Source organism: Orycteropus afer, unplaced genomic scaffold, assembly GCF_000298275.1.
Source record: "Orycteropus afer afer isolate SDZICR_OR568_19922 unplaced genomic scaffold, OryAfe1.0 scaffold00014, whole genome shotgun sequence".
Classification (NCBI taxonomy): Eukaryota; Metazoa; Chordata; class Mammalia; order Tubulidentata; family Orycteropodidae; genus Orycteropus; species Orycteropus afer.
In genome coordinates, this window is record NW_006921601.1 from 3,780,058 (window position 1) to 3,798,841 (window position 18,784).

At 41.2% G+C, this 18,784-nt stretch overlaps 1 protein-coding gene across 1 annotated transcript in view; it reads left to right on the plus strand.

Moving 5' to 3' along the window:
• The window catches only part of PPFIBP2 (PPFIA binding protein 2), a 138,757-nt gene that overhangs the window by 83,136 nt on the left and 36,837 nt on the right, over window positions 1–18,784 (plus strand). The window contains 1 exon segment of the mRNA XM_007954702.2: window positions 7,886–8,017. Within this exon segment, the coding sequence (XP_007952893.2) occupies window positions 7,886–8,017 (132 nt within the window).

Here is an 18,784-nt window from a genome sequence, read left to right on the forward strand (position 1 = left end):
TATGTGCTCCTGATAACCCTGCATGCTGAACACATTCTGTGTAATGGAGGCAGCTGAGACTCAACTCCAGCTAACTGCCCATGTAGACCCAATACTACTAGATTTTCCAGTTTCACTTACGAAGCAAATACACACACACACACACACACACACACCTGTTTCTATTTTTAAATAATGGCAACTAGTTAAAATAAAAACAATACTATGTAAACTGCATGGTATATACCTATCATCCAAATTTGGCCTATGAACCTCCAGTCAGCAACCTCTGCTCTAGGCTTTGTCCCCCTCTGCAGACCAGCCATCTGACTTGAATAGCACTTGAGTGATAAATTTAGGGGATTCTGTGTCCATGGGTATGAGTTACTGTAGATTCGTCACTTGCTTGCTGTTGATCTGAGAAGATCAATGAACATGCATTCTTACTTGTAGAAAATGAGGATGCAATATGGACACTACTTTGCCTACTCCTTAGAGCTATTGTAAAGTTAGTCCAGTTTCATTAAAACTGAAATAGCATACAAATGGGAGATGTATGTCAGAGCACTGAGCTGGGATAGGTAGCTCTGTCCTTGCCCTCAAATTTAGTGAGGGGACATTGTGTCCAGGTGCATGAACTCAATAACATGTCATCAGTACTTGGCTGATAAATTTCTCAGGAGCACCTTTAAGGAAATCTTTCTATCCCAAAGAAAACAGCTATGTACGTGATCCTCTGGGAACAGAAATCTGTCTGAGGAAGCAAGACACTGAGTTATGGATAAAGAAAGTGAGGATTTACCACGTATTCCTTAGAGCTCCCTCTGGAAGATTTATAAAGTAGAAATAACTACTTTCCTTAAGCTCATCTAATTTGATGTTGTAACTCCAGACCACAGTGTGAAGTAGATACTTCAACATCTTTTTACAGTTAGTAGGGACTGAGTGTAGACTCAAACTGAGGTTGACTATGAGCACCTCTTCTCTGCACAATGTTATTCATGAAAGTGGCTTCCTGGCAAGGCCTAAGCCTTTTACTTTAAAGGGCAAAGGGACACATTTTTCCTTTCATGTCTTTCCATAGCCCATTCTTTCATTCTGGTTTCAGATTGCAAGTCTGGCTACAGTCCTCTGTCATTGGTCAGTAACTCCCTGGGTCATATTCCTCACTTAAAGATGGAGTTAATTACTTCAAGATGTGGCCCTTTAAGGAAAGAATAAGTTGAAAGGCAAATTCTTTTTATCAGCTGCAGTTAGAAACTGAGCTTTGGGAAAAGGAAATGAGGAATTGCTCTGAGATGTAAGCTTTCTTTCATCCCCAAGGAAGAAGATGTATTTATTCCTCTAGAAAAGGTTAATGGTAATGGTGGAGTCACACAGGTTGGTGATAATTCACTCTACTGTTTTTATCCTAAAGCTTTACTTCCCTGTTTCATGATCCTTCACAGTAAAAAATGAACCACCCATCTCCCATACCGCCTCCTTTCCCTTCTCTTCCTCTGCCTTCTCTCATTTACACAAGTAACCTTGAAATAGGAGCTCTGGTAGCATAGTGCCTAAGGCACTTGACTGCTCACCAGAAGGCTGGCGGTTCAAACCCACCAGCCACTCCTCGGAAGGAAGGTTGGGCAATCCTACTTCCGTAGTGATACTGCCTCGGAAACCCAAGGAGGGGTCGCTATGAGTCGGGGCCGACTCGACGGCAAACAACAACAACAACAACAACCTTGAAATAGTTGGGAACAGAAGCAGAAGCTGCTTGTGGAAGCTTCTTCCCTTATCTCTAGACCACCTCCTTTGCACACCTCACCTCCTTACACAAAACAGTTGCTGTGTGATTCCAAGAGATTTCCAGCAGGATTCTACCCTGTAGTTGGGTAGCACAGAGGGTAAGCCTTACCTTGCCAAGATATTAGTGCTCCAGACAAGTAGGTTGGATCCACAGTTGACTCCAGTCTTGGACTTGAGAGTGTTTTCTTAGGAAGTGGACAGAAAAAAAGAAAAAAAAAAGCCAGCAAAAGATGATAGAAAGGAATAAAGAAAGACCAGGAAAATGGGATGGTAGGATGGGATGGCAAAGACTAGCTTGCTTTTTTTTTCCAACTGATCGGTAGATGAACAGTGAGTAACTTGAGAGCTGAGAACTGTAAGTGCATCTAGATATTTGGGAAATGGTTACTAGAACCACACTGTTTCTATTCCTTACCTGGTAAAGCTGAAGTTAGGTTGCAGGCATGTAGACATCTTGTTGAGGAGTGACAGGAAGATGGGGTAGAGAAGCAGCAGATGTAGATTACTCTCTTGAGAGTTCAACTGTGAAGGGGGCAGGGAGAGACCAGAGAGAGACTGCGCTTACATACACCATACACACATGCTATGTGTTTGTCTAGTGAGTGCATGAGAGTTGATGGGTGGCTGCTTGAGGGGAAGGCAGGTCAAAAAGGAAGGTTCCTCAGAATGTCAGAAATTTGATCATATTTATGGCCTGATGAATGGGAGTTGATAGTGAGGGAAGATTAAATGTCTGTCAGAGAAAGTGATTGATGACCCTACCCTAAAGTGTTAAAGTTGTTGTTATGTGCCCTTGAATTGATTCTGACTCATAGTGACCTTATATGACAGAGTAGAACTGCCCCATAGTATTTCCTAGGCTGTAATCTTTACAGGAGCCACTGGTGGGTTCAATCCAGCAACTTTTCAATAGCAGCTGAGTTTTTAAGGTCAGAGGTTCAAACCCACCAGTATGTCCATGGGAGAAAATACCTGGCTTTCTACTCCCATAAAGATTAAACCAAACCAAACCAAACTCACTGCCATTGAGTCGGATCCAACTCAGGCATTATCACTACAAAAGTAGATTACCCAACCTTCATTCCAAGGAGCCTTCTGACCCACCAGCCTTCTGGTTAGCAGTCAAATGCTTTAGGCGCTATGTCACCAGAGCTCCTAGAGAACCTATGGGGAAGTTCTACTCTGTCATATAGGGTAGCTGTGAGTCAGAATCAACTCAATGGCACACAGCAACAATCGTGAAGTAGCACAGTATTTTGTAGTAACTTCCTCAAAGGCAGCACAGAGATGTGGGAGTCTATAGGACCATGTAAGTTGGAGTCATTCTGAGTTATCAGGCTAGAGGGAAAAATTGGACCAGAACTCAGGAAATAAAGCCAAAGGAAGGCTTTAACTATGAAAGCAACCTCTGGGTTTGTCCACTCTGTGAGGATGGTGTGAAGAGTCTAGAGACTGAGAAATGGTCAGAAATAGGAAGTTGGGTTAGATGAGAGCAATTCAGGAGCAAATTCTAGAAGTGTTGTGTCCTTTGACATTTGCTTTTTATGTGTAACCGGAAGCTTACTGAGCCAGGGAACAGATTTTAAAGGTGAAAGAACCTAACGAAGAAGATGACAATTTGCAATTATGACAGATTAGGAAGGGGTATGGGGTTGCTTTCTCTAAGACAGGGATTTAAGATATATGAATGACAGATAATTCCAGGAAACTTTGAAGTAGAAAGGACATACATTCAATGAACAATTAGACAGTTTCTGTCTTTTCAGTCAATGTGAGGAGAGGTTATTAGAGGAGAAGAGGGGAGCAGGCTGAGATTTAGGATTTGAGGAGAACAGTAAAGATTTGGAAAAATCCCTGAAAGGAATCAGCCAGAGATGAATACAAGCTTTGCCAGGCAGTATTGATGGGTCAGCTATAATTAGATAGCATAAATTTGTATTGAAACAGTTGGCATCATTAAGTAACTTCCAACAGCAATTCTCAGTCCATTGGGAATGGAAATATAGGCAAAAGACTTTGAGGTCTGGCACGGCTGTACTCTGGTAAGACAAATGCACATTAAGTCTGGGGACAGGAGTGAGTTGAATGAGGAATTTTCTAGTGCAGATATGAGTACAATTGAAATGACTAACTTCAAAGTATAGTGTGGATAAGAAGGCAAATATTGCTTAAAGGAAGGTGAGAAACTAGGAAAACAGGAAGTTATTAAGTAACTAGTGGGACAGAAGAAGAAATGGTAGGTTATTTGAGTAAGCAAGTAGAGAAGTTGAAAGCTCAGAAGACTGTGGCCAGAGGGGACTTTTTCAGAGTAGATGATTTTAGAAGCAGAGCAAACAAAGTTTGGATGAAGGTGAGAGCCAAGTTGTGGCCGTGCTGTTGAGAAGCTGAAATGAAATGGAAGCAAAATCTGTTGGGGATGAGGTCAATAAATGTGATACCAGAGCTGGTGTTGAGTGAACAATTCATTAACAAGGATGTTCAAACTACTGAGGAGATGGAATGCACCCAAAGTAGGTAGAAAAGCTATTGATCAAAAGGCAAAATCTTCAAGGACATTGGGAGACTGTCTTGGGTTCTGGATATTTGGGGAGAATGGGATATAACTGAGTGGTCCTGCCTTAGGGGAGGAGCAACAGGGACAAACGGCAGTCTAGAAGCATTTTGGAAATGTGGAGGAAAGTGTTCTGTAAGCTGGAACACTGGAAGCAGAATGGTCTCCAGTTGGGATAGCTGGGCAGGATGTCTCATAGAGTGTAGAAGCCAGGATGTGGTTCATGCTGGAAGAAGAAGGAGCGATTAAGGATGCAAGGTAGTTAAATTTTGTTAATACAATCATTTTTAGAGGTGATAGTAGATAATGATGGGTAGGAGCAGAGGAAGCCATGTTGGGCCTAGAGATGTGTAAGTGGAACTGGATTAAAATAAGCTTGTTTAAAGCACAATTTGAATTCAGAGTGTAGTAATCATTAATGACAGGGATGAAGGAAAGGTGATGATGAAAGTTGGAGGCACATGCTAATAGATATAAATTAGGAGACAGTAAGTAAAAGTTTTGTAATTAGTAGACTGTGTGGAATTACGTAGACCTAGGTTTCTAATTAAAATATTGGTCTGTCCAACTGGAATGTCTGTTTGGAATGTTAGTGTGACTAATTGGAACACTGGCATGACCGATTGGAATGGCTATTGGAACTTCAGTGCAACCAATTGGAATATTATCCTCATCAGCTGGAACATTGGTGTGACCAATTGCACCCTGGCAGTTAAAACAGCCAGAGGGATTTTGTAGCAATAATGAGGATAGAATAGACTTAGAATAGCTTTCAAGAGAGATAAATTCTGAGACATTTTTGAAGCCTATCAAAGCAGTAAATCAAATGCTTGGTCAGTAGACCACCTGCATGAATATCATCTTAATATGCTCAAGAACTCAACAGGGACTGCATCTTTAATTGTCATGTCCCTAATCTTTAGCATCTGGTAGGTATTAAAAGATGTATTGTTGAATAAATGAGTGAAGTCTCATGGAAAAAGTTTTTCCCAGGTTTCAGTACTCCAAAGAAGTTGTTTTTGTCTCATGAACCTTGATTTGTATAATTGCTCCTTTCCCCTCTTTAAGTGGCTGTTGGGAAGGTCACAAATACATTTTGTCCGTCTCTGGAAGTGTGCAAAACTTTATGGTTTAGGTTTTATACCAACCGTAATTCTGGCTTCAACTTCTTTTCCTATCCATTTTAATTTTTATGATTCCTTTTTAAACTTAGGATATGTGTTTTCCAAACTACCTCAAATCATTTTTAGAACAAAACGGGTAGATGGAAGGTGGAGAGGCAGACAGAGAATGAGGTAGTGGAGGCAGAGAGTGAGATGGGGGAGGAGAAGAGAGGGACAGATGTGAGCAGGGAGCATGGGAAGGATTACAACTTAATACTCAAGTTATTCAAGATCCAGAGATCTTTTCATTTCTGTGGGCCCTTCTACCCAGGGAAGGTCCCCATGGGGACCTTCTTTGTTGACCTACGTAGCTTTAGACTGGGTCTCTAGTAAGTAGTATGTGCTCAATGAAATCTTACCCATCTGAGCAAATATTCATGGGCTCATTAAATATTTGCTTATTGAGTTTTTCAACATGTATTTCAAATATCCCTTAAAACTCTTGGATTTCTTCCTCTGTTTAGGAAACAATGTAATATATTAGACAGAAATGAGCTTTGGAGTCAAACAGACCTTGGTTTGAAAACTAACTCTGCTACTGATCAGCATGTGGTTTTGGTCAAGAGATTTACTTACCATCTCTGGACTTGTTTTCTCATCTGTAAAACTGGGATAATACTATTACTGCCAGATCACTGAGAGCATTTATTAAGAGCTATATGAAGAGCACTCAAAGGTGTCTGGCACTCAGTAAATCTAAGCCCCTCCTCCCACCTTATATTTATGTACTTATCCAGCTAACCCCCTCATGGCTAGATGACTTGTGGTTCTGACCCTGCAGTTGCAGCTGCCTCTGCCGTCAAGCCCACCTCATGACTGGTTCAGGAAGAGCTGACCTCCTTGGTCCAGTGCTCAGTGAGCTTATTTTGCTGAGCTGTATGGTTTTTAGGTATCCATCTCCTCAGATTAGCAAAGGGACAGTGTAGATTAGTAAAGGAGCCTCTCTGAGTCTCTGGGGGCCTTTGGCTTAGGGTATCATGTGTTCCAAGTCAAAATTCTTGTCCTGTGGGGTGTGGTTTCATTTGTGATCAGAGGATGGTTCAGAACACTTGAAATCAGAACTGTGAGTCAGAATTTTAAGATCTCCATTCTTGTAGTAGCGTTGGGCTGCCCAGAGTGATATGAAGCATTCAGACTATGGCAGAGTATTGTGTCTCCTCTCAGATCTTTTGCATCTGCTCGTTTGGCCTATTGTTCTTCTGGCTGCTATACATACTCTTCTTACTAGGACCTGTGTAGCCAGTGTCAGTGCCAGGTTTTTGAACTTCAAGGGCATTGCATTTTCTTAGTGGAGAAATGTGTTACACTTGGACTTTGGGAAATGCTCCTGGTTTTTTTTTTTTTTTTTAGGTGCATCACCATTTCTAGTAGTTCTGAGCAGGCATGTTGCCTATCACCTTTGATTTTTGCCTAGTTCATGGTTATTAAGTCTTTGTATTAATAGAAGGTATTGTCAAGGACTTGAGATATCTGGTTGGTGGTCTACCACTGCTCTAGTGACAGCAGGACTAGTAATAACCTCCCCTGGTCTATCCTCATAAGGAGCTCCGATAGTGCAGTGCCTAAGACATTTGACTGCTAATCAGAAGGTTGACAGTTCAAACCCACCAGCCACTCTGCAGAAGGAAGATGGGGCAATATGCTTCTGTACAGATTTATCACCTCGGAAACCCAATGGGGGTTGCTATAAGTCAGAATCAACTCAGTGGCAGTGAGTTTGGAATTTTTGGTTTGGTCAGCCTCATAATCAAGATAGAACAATGTTCTTGCTTGTGGCCATATTGTAATTTTGACATGGTAAAGGAAAGATCTCTCTCATAAAATAAAATATAATTATTGGACTTTGAGAAATGCTCCTGCTATTCACAGAGCATCTACTTTATGTTCCTAGCTCCATTCTAGATTCATCTCAGTGAGGTCTTACCATAAAGTAGATTGGAGTGTTAATTGGGTCCAGGTGCTGATCGAGAAACTTTGGTTTTAAAATTATATTGATAACATAAACTTGCCCCCCCACCCCAGTTTTGCTTTGTTTTAGAGAAGAAGATCTGCTTCTTTGCCCTAAAAATAGAAATGGAAAAATTTGGTTCTTTGAGAGTTCCACTTTGTTTTTTCTCTATTTGGAAATGACCAATAATTGTTTTTGCAGGCAAACAGTTTTGAAAAATGAAGCTCACATTGTCTTTCAGAGGGCAGTAGGTAGTGACAGGGATTGACTATGTTATCCCAGAGTGACCCAGTACCAGACCAGACCCACCCTAATAGGCCTGAGGCTCACATGCAGCAGTCTCTGTGTTGTCCAGTGTATAATTTAGAGATTGCCTTATGTGCTCTGGACAGAGCTAGCATTTTCCTTGTTGCCATAGTGGTTTATGATGCTGAGATCTGTTTTTGTTTGTAGGAGCTCCTAAGTCGCACATCTCTTGAGACCCAGAAGCTTGATCTGATGACTGAAGTGTCTGAGTTGAAGCTCAAACTGGTTGGCATGGAGAAGGAGCAGAGAGAGCAAGAGGAGAAGCAAAGAAAAGCAGAGGTGGGTGTGATGCACCAAATTCCAGGGGTACCCATATCATCCTAAGCTCAAACCTGAGGGAAAGACATGCTAATGTTGACTCAAGCCATCTGGTCAACTCCAATCCTAGTAGGCATTTGGAGCCAGAAACAACTATGCCATAGAGGATACAATGATCTCTTAATACCAAGCTGTCAGATTTTGCCTTGGCTGCAAATTTCAGCAATGCCCTAACCACCAAGTTTTGGCTCCAAGGCTTTGTTCTTCCTCAAGCTGCTGACAAGGGTGGAAAGAGAAGCAGTAGTAGGGAAATTGAGACAAGATGTAAAGGGGTATAAGATGTCTTTGATGAAAGCCAAAGCTATGACAAGGTAGTGCAATGAAGACATCCTCCTAACAGGCCACCATTACTGTATCTAAGGAGTGTGGATACATTTTTTAATGTACATTTCCCCAACCCAGTTGGGAATCATCAGGTCATGTGTGTTTTCCAATTACGTATGTGGGTGAGCTCATGTATAGGTAGGTCTTCTTTTAGAAAATGCTTTATCTATTTTTTTTTTTTTTACTCTAAATGCCATTGTCTAGAGCATGCCAGACTCCTTTTGGGTAAATGTTTAGAGAAGTTTAGGCTCAGAGCACCTTTATTTGTGAGAGGGCAGCCTATTTTAATGTTAGATAACCATCTTTTGTGTGCCTCCACGTATAAGCCTTATACTCATGCCAAACAATATGAGGTGTGGAAAAAAGATAGTCTTTAGATTTAGAAACACTGTTGGCTTAATTACTGACCTAACTGTTTAATAGCCATATGACTGTCCACGAGTTAGCTACTTCATCTCTCTGAACTCTAATCTCTTTATCTGTAAACTAGGTAACTATGTGGTAAAGACCAAATAAAATCATACAAGTTAAGTGCCTATCATGATGTCTGACATTTTGTAGATACTTATTTTAGTGCCCTTCCCCCAATTAGGCAGCTACAAAATTGAAAGGTAGACATCAGCCCTTTCTGATAAGTGCAGCAATTAGTGTGCACTGAAACCTGCCATACTTCTGTGTTTGCTGGATAAAGACTCACCAAAACCAAAAGTCAAACTCACTGCTATTGAGTCGGATCCAACCCATAGTGACCCTTCCTTGGGTTTCTGAGGAAGTATCACTGTGGAAGTAGATTGCTCAACCTTCTTTCTGAGGAGTGGCTGGTGGGTTTGAACCGCTGACCTTCTAGTTAGCAGTCAAATGCCTTAAGCACTATGCGACCAGAGCTCCTAGGATAAAGACTGGTGATTGAAATGTGCAGGGACTATTCTTTGCATTTTTTTTTAATGCAACATATTCATTAGTAAGAAGTGTAGTTGGGAGCTCTGTTAGCATAGTGCCTAAGGCACTTGACTGCTAATCCGAAACCTGGGGGTTCAAACCCACCAGCCACTCCTCCGAAAGAAGGTTGGGCAATCTACTTTCATAGTGATACTACCTCGGAAACCCAAGGAGGGATCACTATGAGTCGGGTCCGACTCAACAGCAAATAACAACAAGTGTAGTTACCAAAAGAAGCAGAGGATGGTATTTTCTAATGACTATGAATGTAGACTCTTGAATGATGAATGACATCTTCTGTCTTTGATCCAAACTCCACTACTCAATAGTTTTGTGATCATGGGCAAGTAATTTAACCGCCCCCCCCCCCAAACCTCTATTTTCTCTTCTATAAAATGGAAATAATAATAATACTTCCTACTTTCTAGCTTTTTAGTAATGAATGAGTTAATGCTCACACAGCCCTTAGGATAGTGATGGACATACAATAATAGCTACCATTTATGGATCATTTACTGACAGTGTTAAGCATGCTAGAAATGGAAATGTATACTTAGATACATTATTCACATACTGTTAAGGCCACATAGACTGGAAGCTTGTCTGTGTGAAATGTTAGTGGAATAGACTCTGCTTCTGAAACGTTCAGAGAGAAGCAATTGAATTTTCCCTTGGTTTAGAGTTATTTTACCAATGTTTCAAGATGTGTGATTAAGTGTGGCTTTGGGGACAGCATTAAATAAACTCTATGAGAAGATTTAAAGTGGCAGAGACTTAACTCAAAACCACTTAAGAAAATAAGGAGGGGGGAAGGTTATTGGATCAAATAACTTAAAAAGTCCAGGATTTAAACAATCCAATATGACTGGATCCAGATAATCTCACAGTGTCATTAGAAATCAGTCTTACTTTTTTGCTTAGATCTGTTTTATGTTTTGGCCTTATTCTTAGGAAGACTCTCCCCAAGTGGTGACAAAGATGCCACCATCAGGTCTCGATTTACATCCTACCAGCCTGGCAAATCTTGCAGAGAGAGATTCCGAGAGTTCCAGTGAAAGCTCAGGATTGCATCTCATTGGGCCAATTTGGGTCATGATTCTGACCCAAATTCTGAACCTATTTGGGGGTGGGGTGGGTGTGCATGAGTGTGAGAGTCAGTCTGCCTTGTGAAAGAATGCAGAGTTTGGACCAAGTGGGGGCAGCTCAGTTCTTTTACAGGGAAGAGGGAAAGGAAGGAGAGCTCCATGCCTGTGATAAATCCAGAGCAGTCAGTTTACTCTTTGCTTTTTCCTTATTCTTTCTTTTCTGAAGGATGGTTTTAAAATCTGAGTTTTTTGTTGTTGGTTTCCATTAGGCTGTTCCTGCGTGAGGTAGCTCTGGTGGCACAGTGGTTGCTCAGCTGCTAACCAAAAGGTTAACAGTTCCAATCCATCAGGTGCTCTGTGGGACAAAGGTGAGGTGCTCCGCTTCTCTAAAGAGTTACAGGCTTGGAAACCCTATGAGGCAGTTTTACTCTCTCCTGTAAGGTCGCTGGGGTCACTAGGAGTTGGATCCAACCTGATGGGATGGCAGTGTATTTGGTGCATTTGATTTTTTGTGTATAAGGTCGCTGTGAGTAGGAATCAACTCATAGCAAGCATTATTCTTGTTTCCGGCAGTGTAGCTCCTGAGCTCTTGGCCTCATTCCTACCAGATAACAGTCCCTCCCAGTTGCTGATACAAATATTATGTTTCCATGTGGAGGGATTTTTCAGGCTGTTTCAGACCTGTGATAATCAGTGAGCAGCCACATGATCTGAAACAAATTCTTCATTCTTGAAATCGAACATAATCTTCACTGGTATTCCCAGAACATGTACCTCTGTTTGTAGCTGTGTGGAGCACCAGAGGCTTAAAATCACGCGGTGCTGCTTAAATTGCACCACTGTTATGTACATAGAGGTGTTTATTTTGAATGAGACATTCTACTAGCTAAGGTCATGGGAGGTGGTAGTTGCATGAATACAGGGAATGCAACTTCCCATCCTGTACTGCTGCTGTTTTTTTCCAGTGAATTTACCCCGTGGGCTGATTGCTTGTAATTTGGAAAAGTCAGGACTTTTTAAAAAATTTTCCTTCTAGGTAACCAGATCTGAAATAAACTTTATCCATGTAGCAAGTAGCTCAGGCTTTTTTCTCAGATTCCATTTGGTATTTCATTGGGGTTGGGGTGCAGGAAGATGCTGTTAATGAGAGCATTGTAGATTGTCCTTCTGTGTTGGTTCTCATCACACCCTAACTCAATATCCTGCTGCCTGTAGCAAGTTGTGGAACAATTACTGATTGTTTTTCTGTCAGATGTGAGGACTTTGAGAGGTAAGTTACTTGTCAAATGGAGAGAATTCTGATGGGCAGCTTGCTCAGGAGTCAGTGAGTGGCTGCCCAAATGAGATATGGGTGAATACTGGGATTCCTGTTTATCTTCTCTTTTCTTGTGAGCTTCTTGCACTGTTTCTGGACTATTTCAAGGGATCTAAGATTGAGTCAATTAAATTTACTCCTAAAAAGCAGGACTGCAGAAGAGTGATTGAGAAGGAAAGTAAATACCAGAGTTGGAAGCATGGAGCATGGAAGAAAACAATCGATCCAGAGGCCAAGGAAAACGTTTAGGTGGCACATCAGATCAAAGGAGATGGGAACTCTGACTTCCCTAAGACGGGGTACAGGAGGCTTGTAGATGGATCCCACTGTGGGATCAACAGGTTCTGCATGTAGCACCAGAGCAGCCTGTTAAGAGGGAAGCAGGGATGTAGGATGTGCTAGGAAGTGAAGCCAGCTCAGTTGATCAGGGATATATACTTGAGCATGAAGAACCAGAAAGGACCTTTAAGATTTCCTGAGCAGAAGATGGAATATCTTACAACACAGGCATTGTTCATGTCTCTCCTTTCTTCGTATGGGTAGGACCTTGGAAGAAGGGATTCTGGCCTCTGAACCAAGGCAACCAGAATGATGGACTTCGAATACAGAGCAAGGGCTGGGAAGATTATATTTGCTTAGATTTGAGCTGGCCTGACTGGAAGGGTTTTAGTATTCATATTTCCATTTTATTTATTATTTTTGTTTATTTATTTTTATTGGAATAGAAAATATAGTCACACAATTCAAAAATCAAAAGTTGCAAAAGATACATAGAAAACAGTCTCCTTCCATGCTGTCTCTGGCCAGCTAGGAACCAGTGTTACCAGTTTGTTTTATATCTTTCCAGAATTGTCATACTCATGGACAATAGCAAACTCATATGGAGAGTGTGTGTGTGTGTGTGTGTGTGTGTGTGTATATATATATATATATATATATATATATATATATAAACCAAACTCACTGCCATCGAGTCAGCTCCAACTCATAGTGACACTTCCTTGGGTTTCCGAGGCAGTATCACTACAGAAGTAGATTGCCCAATTATCCTTCCAAGGAGTGGCTGGTGGATTTGAACTGCCAGCCTTCTGGTTAACAGTCAGATGCCTTAGGCACTATGCCACCAGAGCTTCCATATATATATACACACACACATATAAACACACATATATATATACACACACACACACATATATATACATATACATACACACACACACACATATATAGTTTTTGCACAAATACACACACTTTCCTGGACTTTTCTTTTTTAAAAAATAATTTTGAAGTTCATTCTACATCAGACACATTTTAAAAATTCCTCTTTCTTATCATGTGTGCATATCATTGTACTATCTGACCATCCCTAATTTATTTAATTAATTCCATTTTGATGGACATTTAGGTTGCTCCCAAATTTCTGCTATTACAAATAATGCTGCAGTGAATAACCTTGTACATGTGTGAGGCTATGGTTGTGGAATTGATGGGTGAAAGTGCATGTGCAACTAAAATTTTGACACGTAATTCCAAATTTCTATAAAGTGGAGAGGTTATATTACCCCCAACGATTGAGTTCCAGGAGGATACTACACTGAACATGAAGGAAAAAAGAGAAAATAAGCTAAATAAAACTTTGAACAAGTTTGACAGGTAGGATGGGTGGGAAAGACTGTGATTATGGGACGTACTCAGTAGTTTCACATAGGAAAGAAACATAAAAAAATAAAAATAAACTTTAATGGTTGTTGATGAGGCAGGAATAATAAACAAAGTGAACTGAGATTACAATATGGAACAGCAGTGATAATGCCACAAATGTCACCTGGGCTTCATGATGTGGGATCCAAGAATGAACAGAGCTACAATAGGGTCTGTGCATTAGGAGGGAAATAGACTTGTTGAGAGAAGAGTTGGGATAGTCCTGGAGATAAAGGATTAGAAGCCAAATTTGAAATCCCAAGCCTGAGGGTAGGCACATAATTGGGGTGGAGAGGACGTATGGATATTACACATATTGTATGTATTAAAGGACAGTAGCCCAGAAGTGCTGGTGCTGGTGGGGTGCTATGATACCATATAGTCACACTAAGCAGAGGGAGACAAATAGATGCCTTTCTGATATTAGATACTCAAGCTGATTGGTCCAGAGACAAGAACAGTAATGGAGTAGAGCAGCAACTATACTTGAGTCACTCTTAAAAATTTCCTTCAGTTAAACACTAAGTATTTGACTTTTTTTTTTCTCACTCATTTGCAGTTATATCCAGATGGTAGAAAAATAAAACTGGTAAAACTATCACTCTAGCTTGAATATTAAAGCAAAAGGAGAAAGTAGTGCATGAAGTAAATGTGACAGGTTCTTTGAGAGAATGTGGTCATTGTTACTGGAGATTTTGTGAAAGGGAAGAAGGGAAAAACTAGCCATAGATGGACAAGCAACTGTAGACTTTGCTAAATCACTTTAAAAGTTTGACAATAAAATGAATAGAAACCTCTAGAAGAGAAGATGACTCAAGAAGATTGAACTGCTTAAAAGCAATATATTCTAACTGTAATCTCACAATGATATCAACAGAAAGGAAAAGCTTAGAGGTATCTTGAAAGAAACTAGTTTTCAAAGGGGCTTATACAAAAGTTACAAAGGATATGTGCTAAGGACAAATAAAAGTGCACCTGCATGAACAGCATCAGGAAGGGCAAACCCCAAACAAAAGGACAATCCTGAGAAGAGTTGAAAGACTTCTTAAAATTATTCTCAGTAAGAACATCAAGGAAAAAATGGACTCCATTCCACCAATGCCTCTGACAGATATAAAGAACTTAGAATAGCAGCTGCAGGACTACTTGCTGTAAGTGAATTTTAGGGAATCAGAAAAATAAAGTGAGTTGCTGGAAAATTGGAAATAAAGTATTTTCTTCTTGATTTTCAAAAAAGTTAGATGGAATCTATTGAGTTTGGGGTCAACCCTATAATATTTTGTGAGTAGCTACTATGATGACAATGTAGGATCCACTAAGAGTTCATCACATCAGATTAACCCCATTGGTTTGGCTGGTAATGTATTTTGTTTTAGTAGATCTGGTAAATCTGCACTTCAGTGAAGTGTTATAAAATGGTTGCTTGGATTAGTCTTGTGGATAAGATAGAGGAATATGAGATGAATGCTAACATGGTTTTATTGGTACTTGAATGATAATGAATCAGCTGGCTGATCCTTAAAGACAATCTTTAGGTAATCTAGTAATCTGTCTACAGCTCTCATGCTGCTTAACATTGTTAGTTCATCATTTAGATGTTGACATAGAAGGCCTTGAAGCTGTGATGATAGGAATCCAAAGAAAAGCTAACTGCATTGGTTCACATTAGGATCCATAAAGACCTTGACAGACTGGAAAGACAGATAAGTTGCCCTAAAAAGAGAAATAAAGAGATTGGAAGAATCTGCGTAGTCCAAAATTGCTAACGGTATAGAATGAAGCACTTCAAGAGGGAGCCAAAGAGCTTGAGGGAAGAGAATAAGCTTGTGGATTTAACTGGGAGGAGGTCATTGAGGAAGAGTGGTGAGCATTGTATGCTGAACACAGAAACTTGCTGCCTTGGGAGAGAGGTGTGGGGAGGAAATGAGAAGATAGGAGGCAAGGACTGCAGGTCTAAGCTCTCATGTGAGAAGTTAAAAAATGAAGAGAACAACTCACAATAAAAAATTATTTTTAAAAAATTGTAGAGAACGAGATAGGAGAGGGCAGTGGAGAGTAGTGATGATTCTTGACGACGAGGAGAGAAGAAGAGAGCTACCATCCTTCCCCCATAGATTACTGTGGCCATTGGGTTTCTGCAGAGTGCTACTAAATGTCTATTAAATAGATAAGGGAGAGGCTATTGAAGCTGCTAGTTAAAGGTATTCTGAATTGAATAGGTATAAATTCCAAAGTTTATGGTTATTTTTAAAAGTTGTAAAAGAACAGAATATTCTAGAGGTTATCAAGGAGTCAGGTTTGGAATAGGAAGTGAAGGAATAAGGTCTACAGTGTGAGGGAGAGTTTGGAATTGGGCTCATATTAGCATGTATAAGTGTGATGTGTGTCATATATGTCACCTGTGCATGAGGTGGTGACATGTCTGGGCATTTGGGTGGGGGAGTTGACCTATGTAGCATGGACACATGTATAAAAGGGATATTTCTGTATGTGTGTCCCTGCTTATGTCCCTGTCTCTGCTATTGCTCCTGCTTCATGAAGGCTTTCTTCTAGGCTCTGTGCCTCAGGTATTGGCATGCAAGGATAACCTTCCAGCATGGTGCAAAGGAGCTCCTTGTTGGGGGTTTGTTCAAACAGCAAGGCAGTCTGGCACTGGCCCATAGATGAGGCAGGCATCAGGAAACATGCCACGCCTTTTGATTCTTGTGCAGAAAGTGAATGCCCATGGATAGTCACTGCTGGGTGCTTCCCACCACTCGCCCTCTGCATGCTTCTTCCCTTTTCCATGCTGTTTTCTCAAGGAGCTCTGTGTCTGAGAGCTGACTGACCCTGCGTGCTTTTCTCTCCTCTCTCTTCCTTCCTGCAGTCGGTTCTGAATGTGATCAGTGAGCTGCAGGAGCAGATGTGTAGGCTGCAGCTGGACATCCACAGGCAGATGCAAGAGCGCCAGTTACTCAGTAGGGACCACCCCGAGGAGGTAGCGGCCGGTGATGGTGTGGCCGAGCCCCAGCCCTGCAGCCAGGATTGTGCCCGTTGGGAGGGGTCACCTGTAGGAACCACACTTAAGTATATCAGAGCATGCATGTGTGGGGCATTTCATTGGTGGAGGGGCTGGGGGGCTTAGCATGGTTCTGTTTTTGCCTCTGGGAATAGCTTGGAACTCACACCTGTCAAGAAGTGAGTGAGCTTTGTGGCCATCACTGAGCAGGTGAGGCAGATCCTCAGACAGGTGGTGACACTAATCTCCTTTAGGGCTGGGAAAGAAGTGTGTCAGACGCTCTGAATGATAGGAATCTGTACCAAAGGAAGCCTTGTGATTCTCTTCCCCAGATATATGATTCAGATGCCAGTTTCTTCCTCTGGGCTCGGAGAGTAAACAAAACTTCATCTCATCTTCATCTTTCCTTGGGGGGAAAAATAACATCACAAAAGAATGAAAGAGTCCTTTCAAGTTTATTTTTGAAAGAGATTTACTCCCAGTGAGAAACTAGAACACAATTTTCCATTTGCTATCAACTATTAAGTCATCATCTGAATTTCCAGGAAAACTTCCCCCACATAATCCCATTAGACTGGTGTTCATGACTTCTAGCCCATGTGGGGTGTATCTGACTGGGATTCTGGACTTGGCCCTCACACTAGTGTGACCTGGTTCTTGTTCTCTGGCATTATTGATGCCTTGTGTGGCAACAGAACTAGGATGAGCCTACTCCTCCAAGGCCTACTGTCGAAAGGGACTCGGGAGCTCAAAGCCAGTTAAATAATGACTTGAGTTTCATGTTTTTATTCAACATAAAATGCACACCTATTGTGAACCAGGCACCTCTGGATAATCAGATTAGCAAAACGAACTAACCAAACTCCTTGTGGAGTTACAGTATATGAGAGCTAGGCGTTAACAAGCATAGAAGTAAACATTTAATTGCAAAGCAGGCAGGAGACAAACAAGGTGTCACAAGAGAGTACAGCAGGGGCACTTGAGGCAATGTGGGAGTCATGATCGCATTGCTGAAGGATGGGTGTGGAAGTCATGATCGTATTGCTCAGGGAGGCCTGAAGGATGGGTAGGAGAATGACGTATGTAAAGGACCAAGTTGGAAAGAAGAACTAAAAGTGTCCATTGTGGTCTGGGAGAAAGAGTGATGCAAGAGGTAGGCAGGTATTGCTTAAGGGACGTGGAATTTCTGTTAAAGATGATAAAAATATTTTAGAAATGGATAGTGATGATGGTTCCACCACGGTGTTGTTTTTGGGTACCGCTGAGTTGATTTCAATGCATCGTGACCCCATGTGACAGAATAGAACTGCCCCATAGGGTTTTCTGGGCTGTACTCTTTACAGGAGCAGATCACAGGTCTTTTCTACTGTGGAGCCTCTGGGGGGTTCAAACCACCAAGCTTCTGATTAGCAGCTCAGCACTTAACCATTGTGCTACTAGGGCTCCTTTCCATCACATATAATTAATGTCACTGGATTGTACATGTAAAAAATGTTGAAATGTAGATTTTTTTTTTTACAAGTATTTTTACCACCACCACCACCACCACCCCCCACACATATATATACATGCAAAGGGCTGACAGTGATGACCTGGGTCAGGCTTAGCAGTTTTTATCATGGATTATAGTTCATGAGCTTTATGAAACAGAGGAGTGACATGCTCTGATTTGTGTTGTAATTCTATTGCTCTTCTGGGTGCTGTGGGGTGAATGGTTAGAAGAGGGGCAAGAAGACAGAGGAGCAACCAATGAAGAGACTGTCCAAGCCACCAAAAGTGGTTGCTAGTCCAGAGTGGTGATGGTAGAGTTGGAGAATTAGTTTCTTAGAAGTAGAATCAACAAGGCTTAGGATATGTACGTAGGGAAAGATGGAGAAGGAGATACTGAGAATGGATCCCAGGTTTCTGGGACAAGCAATTAGATAAATGAGTATGGTATTTAGTGAGACAGGAATGACTAGCGAGGAAAATAAGAGTTCCATTTTGGACATGGCAATCTGAGATGCCTTTGCAACATCCACATGTAGATGTTAAGTGGAAAGTGTGTGGTATGAGTTTGGAGTTCAGAAAGCATGTGGAAATAATTGTTTTTATGCTGATTTTTAAAATAGGAACTAGTCAGCAGGATTAATTGTTAAGGGAACCTTGGTTTCTTCTTTATTGAAGGAGAATTTAAAAACAAGGGCTCTGGAATCAGATAGCATGGGCTTGAATCCCAGTTCCACCACTTATTAGCTACACGATATTTAAATATCACTGCCCTACTAAGCAATCTTCATTGTCTCCTTATTTTCTAAAGATGGAATCAGAACTCCTTATTATCTTCCCACTTTATCTCCCACTATTTGCCTACACCTCTGGTAGCA